The 15,348-nt window shown below is 41.7% G+C and overlaps 1 protein-coding gene across 4 annotated transcripts in view; it reads left to right on the top strand.

Moving 5' to 3' along the window:
• Nucleotides 1–8,922, top strand: part of Mtdh (metadherin) — a 47,695-nt gene extending 38,773 nt beyond the window's left edge. For all 4 annotated transcript variants that reach the window (XM_010619580.2, XM_010619582.2, XM_010619581.2 and 1 more), the window contains 4 exons: nucleotides 584–691; nucleotides 4,903–5,040; nucleotides 7,534–7,690; nucleotides 8,729–8,922. In XM_010619580.2, coding sequence (XP_010617882.1) covers nucleotides 584–691; nucleotides 4,903–5,040; nucleotides 7,534–7,690; nucleotides 8,729–8,799 — 474 coding nt within the window. In that variant the 3' untranslated portion in view covers nucleotides 8,800–8,922. The remainder of the gene's footprint in view (nucleotides 1–583; nucleotides 692–4,902; nucleotides 5,041–7,533; nucleotides 7,691–8,728) is intronic.
• Nucleotides 8,923–15,348: the final 6,426 nt, after the last annotated feature.

Here is a 15,348-nt window from a genome sequence, read left to right as displayed (position 1 = left end):
TTTTTTTGGGTACTGGTGATCAAACTCAGGCCCTTGCGCTTGCCAAGCAGGGGGCAGAACCACTGAGCCAAATCCCTGGCCCCCAAAAAATTTTTTAAAAACAGAATTACTAGGGCCAGTAATTTAGCTCAGTGGTTCTGCTGCCTGCCTCAAAAGCACAAGGACCCAGGTTCCATCCCTGGACCAAAAAAAAAAAAAAAAAAAGAATTACCTGTTCAGTGAGTTTTTAAAACATGAAAATTTATACAACTCTCTAATCTTGTAATGAGTAATAAAAAAATAGTATACTGTAGACAGTGTAATAAAGGTCTGTATACTTCATTACATTTTTAATAGATTTTAATTTTTAATTGGCTTTATTACTCATTACTAATGCTTAGATTTGGGTGGATAAAGATTGAACCTAGTGAGTGAAATTATTTCATAATACCTTTCTGAATAGGGTCAGGGTTCATTTGAGCCTCAGCTGCCTGGCAAGCCCAAGGTCCTGAGTTCGATCCCCGGTACTGGAAAAATTATTAATTTTCTGAATAATAAAAATTTAGCCAATTAGTTCACTTAGTGTGTTTGCTTTTATTTTCAGGTTTCAGATGACGATAAAGAAAGGGGAGAGGGAGCTCTTACAACTGGGAAATCTAAAAAAAAGAAGAAGAAAAAGAAGAAGCAAGGTGAAGATAACTCTCTTGCACAGGTAAAATACCAAAACAATAAGTGTTCATTACACACCTGCTGAAAAGGTAAAAGGTGGTGCATAGATGCTAAGATTTTGTGGAGATAAGTGACAACATAAGACATTGGGTTTTTTTAAGGCAAGTGTGAACTATAGCAAGACACTATGTCAAAGAAAAAAAAAAGACATTATAGGGTCAGGGATGTAACTCAGTAGCACTGCGCGTGCCTCATAAGTACAAGGTCCTGAGTTTGAGCCCCGGTACCAAAAAAAATTTAAAAAGACATCAGGTTTAATTGAAAAGCATTTGAAAAATCATATTTTTAAAAATTAATCTGGCCGGGCATGGTGGCGCATACCTGTAATTCCAGCACTCAGGAGGCTGAGGCAGGAGGATCGCCGTGAGTTGGAGACCAGCCTGGGCTACATAGTGAGTTCCAGGTCAGTCTCAACTACATAGTGAGACCCTGTCTCAAAAAAACCAAAAAAAAAAAAAAAGAAAAAAAAGAAAATATTTAATCTGTGGGCCGGGGATTTAGCTCAGTGGTACCACGCCTGCCTTACAAACGCAAGGTCCTGAGTTTCAATCCCTGGTACCAAAAAAAAAAATTAATGTATAATACTGTCAAAAAATCTATTGATTCTAAAAATTCATCAGATATATAGCTAAATTCAAAAATAAATTCAAAATTACATGTATTTTTATTATAAAATGGTAAAATAGGAAAGGTACCGTATTTCACACATACACAATTGAAACTGGAAGGTAACATTTAGCACAATAGAAAAACCATGTGGCTGGGTGTGGTAGTGTACGCGTGTAGTCCCAGCACTCAAGAAACTGAGGCAGGAGGAGCACCATGAGTTTGAGGCCAGCCTAGACTATGTAGTGAGTTCAAGGCCAACCTGAACTACACTGCAAGACCCTGTCTTAGAAAAGAAAAGAAAACCCAGTTACTTAACTCTGAGTTTACTGGTTATTTCATTTAGTATTCTGCCCTGCATTTTTTACCTTTAACCATCTGAAACACTGTTTGCATCACTCCTTGTGATCTCTTGATCACTTTTCTTTGTTGTTGTTGTTGTTGTTGTTGTTGTTGTTGTTGTTGTTGTTTGAGACAGGGTCTCACTATGTAGTTGAGAGCGAACTGGAACTCACTATGTAGCCCAGGCTGGTCTCGAACTCACAGTGATCCTCCTGCCTCAGCCTCCTGAGTGCTGGGATTACAGGCGTGGGCTGGCTCTCTTAATCACTTTTCTTTGATTTCTATCTGGCAAAAAAACATTGAGTTTTCAATAAATGAAATCAAAGGTACTTTATTTTCAAATGTAAAATTACTAGAAATACAGTTTCATTTCTATTTTTATTACAACTGATGAAATTTTTTCGGCAGTATCGGGGTTTGAATTTGGGGCCTTTGTATCCATCTACATCCTCACTCTGGGGGGGCGTGGCAAGGTTCACTATGTTGCTAAATTGAGGCTCAAATTTCTGATGCTCCTGCCTTGGACTCCCAGAGTGCTAGGATTACAGACATGTGCCCTGTGTCCACTTTGTTGTGGGGTTTCTTTTTGTTTGTTTGGTAACACGGCTTAGGCTAATAGGAAAAATTAAAATATATTACAAACGCAATGTGGTTGTCTTGTTAGTTGGAGCTGAATGATATTTATTGGCAGATACTCTTTGTTAGTAATTCTACCAGAAATCTATTTTAGCCAAGGTTTTCTTCAATTTCTGTGAGTTAAACTATGGCTCACAAGTAACTAGCACTTTTTACTGATGCTATTTTTGGGTTGTGGATTTAGTGGCACTATTTTTAAGAGAAATTGTATAGGGCCGGAGACTTAGCTCAGTGGTTCCACTGCCTGCTTCGCAAGCACGGGTCCCAAGTTCAATCCCCCATACCAAAAAAAAAAAAAAACTTAAAAGAAATTGTATAGATATTTTCTGAAATATTCAGCTTACTGACAAAAGTCATTGACATGTTGAATTTTCATTAATGCGTTACATGTACCTAATCCAAAAATCTAAAACTCTTTGACCACTGCCATCCTCACAAATGTTCCAAAATCCAAAACTTCAAAATCTACATCATTCCTAGTCCCAAGCATTTGAGATCGTGAGTACTAAGGGTTTGGGATGGAGCTCCATCATACACTTGGCTGGCGTGCTCAAGGCCCTGGGTTAATCCTCACTTGGGGGCGAGAGTGGGGGATGTCAGATCAGAGAATGAGTACTCCACATTTATTCTGGTAATCCTTTTTAAAAATGATAAGTTTTATAGTGAATAAAGGGGATTTTGGGGAGAGTTTCATTTGTTTTTGTTTTGTTTTTGTACTAGAGATCGAACTCGGGACCTTGCGTTTTCAAGGCAGGTGGTAGAACCACTGAGCTAAATCCCGGCCCTGAATAAAGTATTCTAAGTTTGAAATCTGATCTGTATCCAGACTCCCATCCTCCCATTTGCTTTTTTGTTGTTGGTTTTTTCTTTCCACAAATTACTTAACTGCCTAGGTTGTTTAAAGAATTAAATTAAAGGCCAGGCGTGATGGCAACACGTCTGTAATATCAGCACTTAGGAAGTTGAGCCAGGACGCTGGCTTCGAGTTTAAGGCCAGCCTGAGACGCATAGTGAGTTCGAGGCCAGCCTCAACTTCTGTACATAGCAAGACCCAATCTTAAAAAAAAAAAAAAAAGAATTAAAAGTTCTACGTAGGACATTGCAAGTAGTATCCTATTCATAAAAGTTCATATTTTGGAATAAGTTCTTTTTAGTTGTGATATGTGTTTGGAGTCTTCAAAGTCCAACTGAGGATGACCATGAACTGCTGTCTTCTGATAATTTTATGAGATTGTAAGCCTTCTGTATAGCCACAGCTACCTACCTGCTCAGCTTAAATTCACATCACATGTTGAATTACCATCTAAACCCACTACTGTCCTGAACAAGATTGATAGAATAGCAGTATTTGATAGATGCATGTATGATTATCTAAGCCAGTTAAAAAGACTTAACTCCTGTGCCTTAAGCACAAAATAATTTTATGTGATAATTGATCTTGTTTACAAAAAATCAAAATGACTACAATTTATATGTGTGTTTATGCTAAAGAACAATACAATTCACAGTAATTTTCCTGTCGTATTTATTGCACGTACATACCTGATCCTTATAATGTGATTTAGAATTATTGTCTGTTTCTCGTCACTGAGACACAATCTCCAGCACACAGCCTAAGAACATAGGTGTATTTCAGCTCGCAGTTTGTAGAGCTTTTGGTCCATAGTAGGCTGGCGGGAGGCAGAGGGGAAAGTTCATGGCAGAGCAGCAGGGAAGCGGAGGAGAGGAGACGGACGTCCCATAAACTGAGTGGACCACCCCCTGGTGAGGCCTCAGGCTTCGGGGGCATCCACGTAAAACCGTAGCGATTACTTTGTTGAGACTTTGTAAAAGTCTCAAAAAAGAGGAAGAATGGACAACACTGAAGCTTACTTGGGCAGAGCTGGGGGTGCTGCCCAGTGGTAGAGCATATGCCTGGCATGAGTGAGGACCTAGGTTCTATCCCCAGTAGACTGAAAAAAAAAAAAGAGGAAGCAAAAGGAAAATAAAGCAAAGGGCCGGGGATTTAGCCCAGTGGTTCCGCCGCCTGCCTCCTAAGCCCAAGGTCCCGAGTTCTATCCCTGGTACAAGAAAAAAGAAAAGAAAAGAAAGCATGTAAGCTTATCTTAGGTACAACCTTTAAATTTTTCCTGGGAAACTTTAAAGTTGAGAAAACTGAGGCTTAGAAAACCACATGATTTGTCCCTGAAATCATATTGCAGGCTACGGCCTGGCCAGTCTTGGGATTCTCTATTGGCGTCCTTTCTGCTCTGTATATGCAAACATTCTGTTCCCTGAAGGACTATTTAAAATGTTTTATTTCAGGTATCAACTGGTTCCTTGTGTGCTTTTTAATAGAATATGTATTAATTTCTTTTTTCTATTTGAATAAGTTTAATAAATTGGAATAATTCCCATTTGGGATGTGTGTGTAATGTTTTTTCATTCACAACTCTAAGGCATTATCCTTAGATACAGCAGGAGTGATAAGTACATGTTCCAGAAGTTGTTTGGACAGCTTCTGAAATGAAATTATTTGGCGAAGTCATCTTCAGGACAGAAGGCAAAATGGGTTTTTATGAGTAGAGTGTGAATAATTTTTATCATCTAATTGACTGCTTTCCTCTGTAGGACACAGAATTAGAAAAGGAGATTAGAGAAGAGCTTTCAGTGAATACCTCTAAAGCCCGTCCAAAACAAGAAAAAGTTTTTTCCTCAAAGACCATGAGCACTAGTGATCCACCCGAAGTACTGGTCAAAAATAGCCAGGTAACTTTTAACTAATAATACTTTTATTGACTCAAGAATTGAATGAACCCTTATGTTTAATTGCAGCACTATGATAATAATTTTAAATGGGGCCAGGGATTTAGCTCAGTGGTGCCACCGCCTGCCTTGCAGCACAGGGTCCCAAGTTGGATCCCCAGTACGAAAAAAAATTGGGCTGGAGATTTAGCTCTCAGCACCTGCCTGGCAAACTCAAGGTCCTGAGTTCGAGTCCTGGTACTGGGAAAAAAATGATTTCATAAAATGCACTGACTAGACCACAAAACATCTTGGGGAGAAAGGTAAGTTCCATTGTGTAAATGAAGCTTGAGAAGTTGAGCCACTGTACAGCAGTCCCCTTTGTCCATAGGCTGTCCTGAGGTTGCTAAAATCCCCAGGAATAGTAAACAGGAAAAACATAATGTATGTAGGGATTGAAGCCAGGGCCAGTCTACCCACTTCAGACAGCCCTTCATATAACCAGTTCAGTCTCAAAATGTAACATCTGGCAGCAAATTCTTGAGTGATGCACGTTCTGTGGAAGATGCCAGTGTAGCAGGAGAGAGCAGTAAGCTGGGTGCTGTGGTGCACGCCTGTTACTCCAGCACTGGGGCACCGAAGCCAGAAGATCACTGCTAGTGCAAAGCCACCCTGAACTACGTAGTGAGAACCTGGCTCAGAAAACAGAGGGCGAGACCGTTGGCTGAAAAGTTTAGGCCAGTGACAGTTGAATTCTGTTAGAGTTGCCAGGTTCATTATTCGCCCATTCAAAACATTTTATTGAAAACCCACTGTATACCACAAGCTACCTGAGGTGCTGGGAGATAGTAGAGAGCAAAACAGATGAAACATCCCACCTTTTGGGACTTTCATATTTGAGAAAACAGCTTTTGACAAACTGAGTTACTGGTGATTGAATTTGTAAAACAGTTTCAATCATACATCCTATTTGAATTTGATACTTAAAATCCCCTAAGTAAATGCTGAGGTAAAAGGATGCAGTCTTCTTGTATTTATAGGTTTCGTGGTAAATAACAAGGTGCATTTAAGTCATTTTCAAATGTCATCTTGAAAAGAATGTTGGAGACTTTCCGTGATTTAACATAAGTGAGAATATAGAGAAGGAAGAAGATGTAAAGTGTAATAAAACAAATACAGGGACCACTGAGAGAGATCGAAAACCCAGCGGCATAGACGGGGCTCAGATATCACAGATAGAAGCACCTGGGCTCACATCGCTTGCCTTGTGTCCTTTTCACATTGTGCATTCTTGACAGGGACAGGGAAAAAATTAAAGGATGCAGTCTTCTTGTATTTATAGGTTTCGTGGTAAATAACAAGGTGCATTTAAGTCATTTTCAGATGTCATCTTGAAAAGAATGTTGGAGACTTTCCGTGATTTAACATAAGTGAGAATATAGAGAAGGAAGAAGATGTAAAGTGTAATAAAACAAATACAGGGACCACTGAGAGAGATCGAAAACCCAGCGGCATAGACGGGGCTCAGATATCACAGATAGAAGCACCTGGGCTCACATCGCTTGCCTTGTGTCCTTTTCACATTGTGCATTCTTGACAGGGACAAGGGGAAAAAATGAGAACCAAGACCTGTCATATAAAGGTACAAGATCCCAGTGATGAATTAACTGTACTGTACACCTGTGGAGCCTGGAAAAACAGTGTTGCCCTCATTTCTAATTCAGACCAATGGTCACAGGCAGCGGCAGCCTACTCCCCTCTGCCTCCGGGCACCCTAGATGTTAGCATTTCTAACATTACCTGGTCTGACATTCGCTCGTGGCTCCTCCTCGGTGAGGTTTTTGGTGTTATGTTGCATTTTATTTGAGTCCTGGGGATTGAACCCAAGACCTTTGCATCAAAGCCGCATTCCCCAGCTTTAAAGTTCAGTGCCAAGTTCCCTGGGTTCAGTGTAGTGTGTGAGGTGGGGCTGTGGGTCCTTTTACAAGCGTTCTAATTATACCACCCAGATAAGTCTAGATTTGGCCGGACCTGGTGCCCACAGTGCTGCTGTGAAACCAAAGCCAGTGTTGGTCCCGTCTGAAACATCGCTCCCTGTTGGGAAGAAGATAGGGGAGTACTGACCACTGGGCATTTAGAAGCTTGTTGCTTTATCTTTAGAAAAAAAAATTGTGTTCATGTGGAAAGTGGACAGACCATTAAATTACTAAAGAATATAAAAGTACTATTATTATAGTGAAACAGGAGAGTGTAAAAGTTAATGAAACTGAAATGATTCACTATTTGAGAGCCATTTTATACCTTCATCTATCTTTACCCAGCCTATCTGATAAGTATTGTCACACCTGGTTTATTTGTTGTCTCTCTAGAGGGCAGACATGAGTTGCTTTGTTTCTGCTGGTAAATTACTTGGAACCCATCTTAGTGTTTACTTGCTACTAAATGGCCTAGATATTACTGTGATGGTGTTATTTGGAAAATTTTACAGAAACTCTGAGATAATTTTATCCCAAATAGCCTATGAAGACGCTTCCACCTGCTGTTCCCACCGAGCCATCTGTTCCCCCAGCAAAAAGTGATTCTGACAAGAGCTCTTCCCAAGTGCCACCGATGCTGCAGGAGACCGATAAGTCCAAGTCAAGTACCAAGCAAAATAGTGTGCCTCCTTCACAGAGTAAGCAGCCCTCTTTTTCAGTTCCTTTGCATCCTTCTGTACGTCTACATTTTTCTTATGTATCTGTGAAGGTTGTGGTCTTAGGAGCCTAAAGGGTTAATGAACAAGCCTTTCCTTCCTGTGCAAGTGCTAGCTGCCTTGGAATCTTTTGGACTTTAGTTTGAGGGCCAGGTTCCTAAAATAATTGAAGAACAAAGACTTGGCTGGGTGCAGTAGTATACACCTGTAATCCCAGCACTCTGGAAGGCTGAGGCAGGAGGATCAAAAGTTTGAGCTCTGCCTGGGCAGCTTAGTGACTTAGTGAGGCCCTCTCTCAAGTTAAATGAAAAAAGACTGGAGATGTAGCTCAGTATGAAGACCTGGGATTCAGTCCTCAGTACCACGAGAAGGAAAAAGATGTCACCTCAGTGCCTGCCTGCTTGACTGTCTGATCCCTCTGCATTTCTCTTTGCACGCGATTTTAAGAGATTGACCACAAGTTCTGTACCTTTTTCTTTCTTTCCACCTTTGGCTGTCTTCAGTGTTCAGAGTTGTATCGCTTCCACTGAGCCATAACAGATGGTGGTTTCCAGCTGGACTCTGCATCCTGCTCAGGCAGCTGAGAGAACGACCAACCTGGGCCTCGTAGTAGGACCCCATTTCAAAAAAGAAAATGGTAGTTTCTCTAGTCGAAACTGGTTGACATCAGGCATGGTAGCCCATGCTTATAATCCCAGCACTCAGCAGACTGAGGAAGGAGATTTTCAAGTTCGAGTCCATCCTAGGCTACATTGAGTTCAAGGCCAGTCTGAACTCTACATAGTGAGACTCTGTCTCAAAAAACAAAAAAAAAGTCTGGTTGAATTATCAGGAGAGGCAAACCTGGTAATACATAGAGCTTAAAAGGAGGGAAGCAGATGTAGGCCAACTTAATAATTCATAGCTAGGACTTGAAAACATAAAATTTAAGAATTTTAAGGCGTTTTTTAATATTATTGAGACATAACAATATTTATTTTTCCTGACTTTCATCTCTCTACTCCCCTTTATTTCTTTTAGCCAAGTCTGAAACTAATTGGGAATCTCCCAAACAAATAAAAAAGAAGAAAAAAGCCAGACGAGAAACGTGAATTTTTTTCTCCTGAATTGGACATGTGTTTGCAAACACTGTCTTGAAGATTATGCTGTTTATGCAATAATTTGTGAACATGTACAGAGTTTTACATAAATTTAAACCAATTTTTAAAACAAAACTGTGAACACAACCACCATAAAAATGGAATCAAAGGAAAGTTAATTTATGAAATTAAGAGGTCAGCAGAAAATACTACAGTGCTAGAAGACACTTGAGAAAGACTCTTCAGCTGAAGGAGAATGCTGTTAGTGGGAGAAGGCAGGCCCTCCTGGTTTTACAGCAGTGCCCCATTTACAGCAGCTGTGCCCCATCCGACCGCCGCGAGGGGTGACAGCTTCTGGCCAGAGAGGGGCCTTATGCACGGACTTCTACCATTGAGATCTGTTTCATGCTTAAAGTGCTTTGATCAAATGCATAATCTGCCATATCTTTACATATTTGTTGGTAACAGTTTCTATTAAAGGACTCACAAGTGCAAATAAAAAGTCATTTAGCATTTATGTAACTAAACTGGCATGGTTTAGTTTACAGTTTTTAAGTTCTTAATTGAAAATGCAATTGACCCTTGTATGGCATATGAAGTTATTTTTGATAGTCTTACATTACTTGAATTGTTCAAAGTACAGTATATTTTAAATTAAGAAGGGTAAACTATATTTGTTTTATAATTTAAGGTTCAAACTAACAAATAATGCTCTTGTTTATGATTTGAAAGCTTTCAGGCGAAATCTTAACTTTTCCTTTCCCTACCAGTTACTTTTTTCCAGTGTCAACTCTTAGTTGCTAACAATTTTTTGACTTTAAAAATGAAATCATTCACGAACTTTGACTATATGGTGGAGAATGAAAACTAGACTGAGACAGCTTTAATTGACATTGTCAAGACCTCCAGTTATCAGGAATACACTTTTTTACTGCCTTAACCTGTAGTGTGTAGAATGCATCAATTTCTTGAAGAGGATTCATGTTTTTATAAGAATTTTCATGTAATTATTGCAATTGTGGTCAAATAAGGAACGTTTTCTGCTTGAAACTGTATTGATTTAAATGACGTGTGAGATGTTTCACCATTTTCAGGCACTGTGTAATTCTATTGTAATAAACTGGCAGGTATCTTTGTAACTATAAATAGTGCATGCTCAGCCATGTACACTGTAAATAGCCTTTACCAAACGTGTTTGACAAGGACCATAATTAACATCACTTAGTGAGTTGTGATAAAGAAAAAAAGCCATGATTTATTTGATGTGACTGGCTTGTTTCTATGTGGCGCCAAGAATGAAACTGTTTAACAGCTGTAACCAATGGTACTGATCTATCCATCCAATGTTGTCTTTATTATATTTGATTGTGGTTTGATAGTATTACATTGTCAGACTAGGAAGGCTGAAGAAGCAGAGTGGTTTTAGTTTTGCTGAAGACTGGCCTTATTCATGGACAGCTTTCCTAACAAGCAGTTACTAACTTTTATCAGGTGTTAACATCTGTTTCAGGAACATGGCAGTATGTTTACATGTCAGAAGTTTTGTTTAATTCTATGGTATTTCTAAATCGATTTGTTAAAATAAATTCAACAAATGGATAGCATTGTTTTTATTTGCTTCAATCTGGGGGCAGATAATAGCTAAAGTGCCAGGAATGGATTTCTTCAAATGACTCTATTTTGTTAGTTTTATGTGTTTCCTAAATAGATCTGAGGATTCCTAAGTTGTCAGCACTTTGTAAAGGTTTCACACAAAGGAATCTAATAGGGAACCTATAATTTTAGTGTGTGCCAAAAGGTCTCTGCTCAGAAATTTAATTGAACTCTCTCGACTCTACCTCGCCATTTCTTTATCTTAAAATTCTGGTGACTGTTGTGTCCCAGGCTTTTATCTTTGTAGTTCAGCATCACCCCCGTCAGCCACCCTTGCTAAGTGGGGTGGGTCCAATTCGGAGAGAACCTCTGTGCCCTCTCTCTGGCCCCGGAGCTGGGACATGGACTTGATGCTCTAAGAGGTGGCGGTTGTGTGAGTGATAAAATCCACCCACTTCCCACGCACCAGGCGCACGCTCTTGCCCGATTACGTCGTTGCCCTTTGCCTGTTCCATGAGATGCTTCTGCGACATCAAGCGCTTTCTGGTGCCCTGAATGGAGGACCTGGTTTCTGCCATCACCTAAGAAGACACCAAGCTCTGGGTAGTGATTCAGGGAGGAGGAAAGGAAGAGGAGCCTGTTGTTCTGCAGAGGCCTGGATTAGATGCTCCTGGGCTGCCGACAGGGAATAACTGACCAGGTCCCTACAGCAAGCGCACCTCCTGGGGAAACCGGTGATCTGCCCGGCCTGTCTCTGGGCCTGCCTGCAAGGTCTTCTGGAGTAGGGATCCTGGCTTCAGATTTCTCCACACCGGAATGCTGCCTGCCTGTGCTCTGCAGTCAGCACGGCAACAGTTGAGAGAGTCAAAAAGAAAGCACTGAAATAAAATGTGACTAATGTGATTTACCATGTTTACTTTGTGCATTCATCTCATTGGGCAGGAGAAGTGAGAATAATTTATCCAAATCTAATGGTATTTCATAGGCTAATCCAGTTTGTACTGGGGGTAAAGGTAGCAGAGGACAATAGTTAACAGTTCAGTTTTTCTTGATTAAAAAGTCCTTTATTAATATAGTGTGAAATACCTTTCAGAGTTCAGAAGATGTCTAATCGATATCTTAAGATTTTCCTGTAAACTCATTGCACAAACTGGAATTACTTTCCAGAAGGCTTAGGGAATGAAAATGTATTATTTGTAAGATGCATTAATTATTGTAAATAAAACAAGCCATTCTTGTTTTGTTTAAATTGCTTGATAGTTCTGTTTTGTCTTGGGTTTTTGCAATGCTGGGGATGGAGTCCAGTGCCTCCACACTAAGCTACATCCCCAGTCCATTTTTACTTTTTATTTTGAGACAGGGTTTCACTCAGTTGCCTGGACTGGGCTTGAATTTAAATCCTTCTGCCTCAGCCTCTCACATACTGGGATCACAGGCATGCACCACCATGCCTGGCTCTCAAGCATTTTTTAAGTCATGCTTTAGCTTTCCAGCTGAGCAGTAATTTTGAAATCTCTTGGATGCTACTCAGAGTAGCAGCTAATGATGTCCTCAGTTCTACATTTGGATTCTGGAAAACATTTCTGCCATTCAATAAATACTTTAAATTGTAGAGATAGTCGCTGTGTAATTCAGGCTGGCCGTGAACACACTGTGCAACCCAGGCTGGCCTTGAACTTGCAGCAATTCCCCCGCTTCAGCCTCCCGAATGCTGGGATCACAGGACTGTGGCAACACACCCAGCAAAAATGTATACTATTGGGAAATGGAAAGAAAAACTCCAAATGAGGGGAACGAGGGAGGCGGGAGAAGAGACGTGGGGGGAAGAAGGAAAAGGAAACAGTTTTGTAGATAAGGAGGTTTTGTTTAAAATAATTTTTATTAGAGCAAAAAAATTCTAGGGCCAGGGACTAACCTCACTGGCATCGTCCCCTGAAACTGCAAGGCCCTGAGTTTGATCCCCAGTACCAAAAAACAGAATGTTAATAGAACCATCACCCTACTCTGTAAGGTTATTTGTAAAATTAAAGACATTACTGCTGTTTGTCTTCAATGTTTTTAACAGTATTGGAAGCTGCACAAACTCCCAGTCACTTGACCAAGGGTACAGCAGACAGATTAAAAAAGACAAAAAGAGTTTTTTTTTAGTACTGAGATCCAACTCGGGACCTTGAGCTTGTGAGGCAGGCGTGGTGCCACTGAGTGATATCCCCAGCCCAAGACAAGATCTTTCTTTGTTTTCTTGAGACAGGGTCTCACTGTGTAGTTGAGACTGACCTGGAACTCACTATGTAGCTCAGGCTGGTCTTGTGATCCTCCTGCCTCAGCCTCATGAGTGCTGGATTACAGGGGTGCACCACCACACCCGGCCCAAGACAAGATTTTAATCCATAAATGGGCCAGGAGGTCAAAGCTCTCACCGGGCTCTCACTGTCTCCTGGAGTTTGCCACTATTTATTGAATCTGTAGCTTCTAGAAGGGGTAGGGGCCACGTAGAGAACCGTGGAGTGGAGAGCACTGACGTGAGCAGGGTCCTGGCCACAAGGGAGCAAAGCATTCTAGCAAGAACAGCTCATAGATTAATGGGAAATTTGTCTCTGCCCCTGGATTGATTGTCTTTGTAGGGGTTTTCTGTATGAGTCACGCTGCCCTTAGCTGCACTGTCTTGCCATCCGGGATGTCACAGCGTCACGGATCACTGAGACCTCTGCTGTGACCAGCGGTGTGGGGAGCTGTTCCTTTCCCAGCTGCTGGCTCTTCAGGCAGCCACTGTGGGCCAATAGGCAGACTCAGAGTTAATCTGAAAAGCCAGCTTCGGAATCTGTAACTCACTCAGGGTGGTCTCCATCGAAACTCTAAACTTGAAACGCATCAAGGCATATTTGGGGTATGAGGTGTTTGCCAACTAGCCGTCACAGTACCATGGTTTTTGCATACTGCAAAGGTGCACAAATGAAAATTTTAAAATGAAGTTTTCAAATGGGTTGAGGAATGTGCACATTCAGGGTCATCCGTGATGGCAGCAGCGTTCTTAGTTGCATTCATGCGCTGCCCTTTTCTCCTGGATCAAGGTGTTCACAATGAATACATGCCAGGTACGTGAAAGTTTTAAGGCATAAGAAAAGGAACACTTCTGAGGCCACCCCTGCCCAGGAAATACAGCGTCACTGTCTCCGGCTCCAGAGCCCCAGCTGGCTTGGCTAGTTGGCCTCGGCCTCGGGAAGGGATTAGCAGCCCTGGGCCCACTCCACAGGGGCCCCAACGCCTGCTGGAGAGGCGTGACGACCCCTGACCTGTGGGGCCTTCCCAGGAGGAGTGGCGCAGGCTGTGATCGTGACACATGCTGAACAGCCAGGCCCAATTAGATTCTGGGTCTCTTGTTTTCGGTTTGGGGGTCTTTTTGAGAAAAGGACTCAGTATGTAGTCCAGGCTGGCCTTAAACTCAGCGACATTCTTGCTTCAGCCTCCCAAATGCTGGGATCACGGGTGTGTGCCACCATGCCAGACTAAAATTCTATTGAAAATTTAAGTGAGATGATAAAAGTCATATCATTGAGAGTAGAGCATACTATTCAACACTGTTTTAGACATGCTAACATAAATGGGAATGTTACAGTGTGGAAAAGGAGGTGAATCTTGTCATATTAAAAAATAGAAGATGCTGGGCATGGTGGTGCACACCTGTAATCCCAGCACTCAGGAGGCTGAGGCAGGAGGATTGCTGTGAGTTCGAGACCATCCCGGGCTACATAGTTCCAGGTCAGTTTGGAACTAGTGAGACCCTGTCTCAAAAAAAAAAAAAAAAAAAAGTGAAATTTAGCTTTTTAAAAAACACCTATAAAATCCAAGAGGCCCCAATAAAAAGCTACCGGAAGTAATGAGACTACACTGAAGTACAAAACAGGAAAATCAATAGAACTCCTACACTGAAAACACCTAAGAAAGACATTACACCACAATGTCAGGTGGTACAGCTGGAGACTCAGGACTCTGTCTTTACTGCATAATAAAAATCAAACTTAAAAAATAAGCCCCTCACAAGCCTGCCTTTCTGTTGAGTGGTACCCTGCAGCAGGAAAAGAAACCTTCCAGACTTGCTTCAGAAAGTGGCAAGAAAGGAGGAATAAATGCCTTCAAAGTAGGAGGGATATTTTCAGGGGGACTCGTGTCTTCTACTGCAATAAATGTATTTAAGCATCAACAAAAATGAAATAAGGCCCTGTCTAAAAAAAATGGACAAGGGGATGTAGCTCAGTGCGAAGGCCCTGGATCCCATCCACAGTACCATAAAAATAAGATTCAAACTTGAATACAGCGCCAGGGATTTAGCTCAGTGGCATCACGCCAGTCTCACAAGGGCAAGGTTCCGAGTTCGATCCCCAGTACAAAAAAATAAAAAACAAAATTAAAAAGGGGTGGGGATGTGGCTCAGTATAAAGGCATTGTGTTCAAATCCCGCATGGGGGGGTGCGTAACAGGAAAACGTGAGCCACCACAAGAGGGCGCTGTAAACACGGGGCATTTCCTTTTCCGGCCCAGCTCCGCTTGTTTCTACAGCCAGCAAACTGCGGGAGAGTGGGCTGAGGGCAGGAGAGGTGCGGAGGCCGGGCTTGCTGGTCGCTGCCCCTCACTCCGCCGTCTCCTCTCCAGGCTCTGTCTTCCCGCATTCACGTTCTCCTTGTCTCCTCCTTTTCTCTCCAGTGACCTGAGCACCCAAGCAAACTCAGTGTTCAACGCAAGCTTTTAAATGTAAATCCTCCCTCCGTTAAAACAGAACTTTCTTTTTTTAATTCCTGAAAACCGGTTTTATTTAAATAAGGGGTTAAATACATTACATAACATCAAAGCCGGAAGGGAGAAAGAAACCCAAACCAGTCTGTTCCTCCCCCTGCTGCTGCCAGTGGGGTGCAGGCCGTCCCGGCTGCGCCGGTCGGGTCGAGTCGGGTCGCTCCGTGTCAGAAGCTGAGC

The sequence above is a fragment of the Fukomys damarensis genome, unplaced genomic scaffold (assembly GCF_012274545.1).
Source record: "Fukomys damarensis isolate Sample0158 unplaced genomic scaffold, DMR_v1.0_HiC HiC_scaffold_5, whole genome shotgun sequence".
NCBI lineage: Eukaryota > Metazoa > Chordata > Mammalia > Rodentia > Bathyergidae > Fukomys > Fukomys damarensis.
Note: the sequence above shows the minus strand (reverse complement) of the source record. Positions and strands in the feature narration are given on the sequence as shown.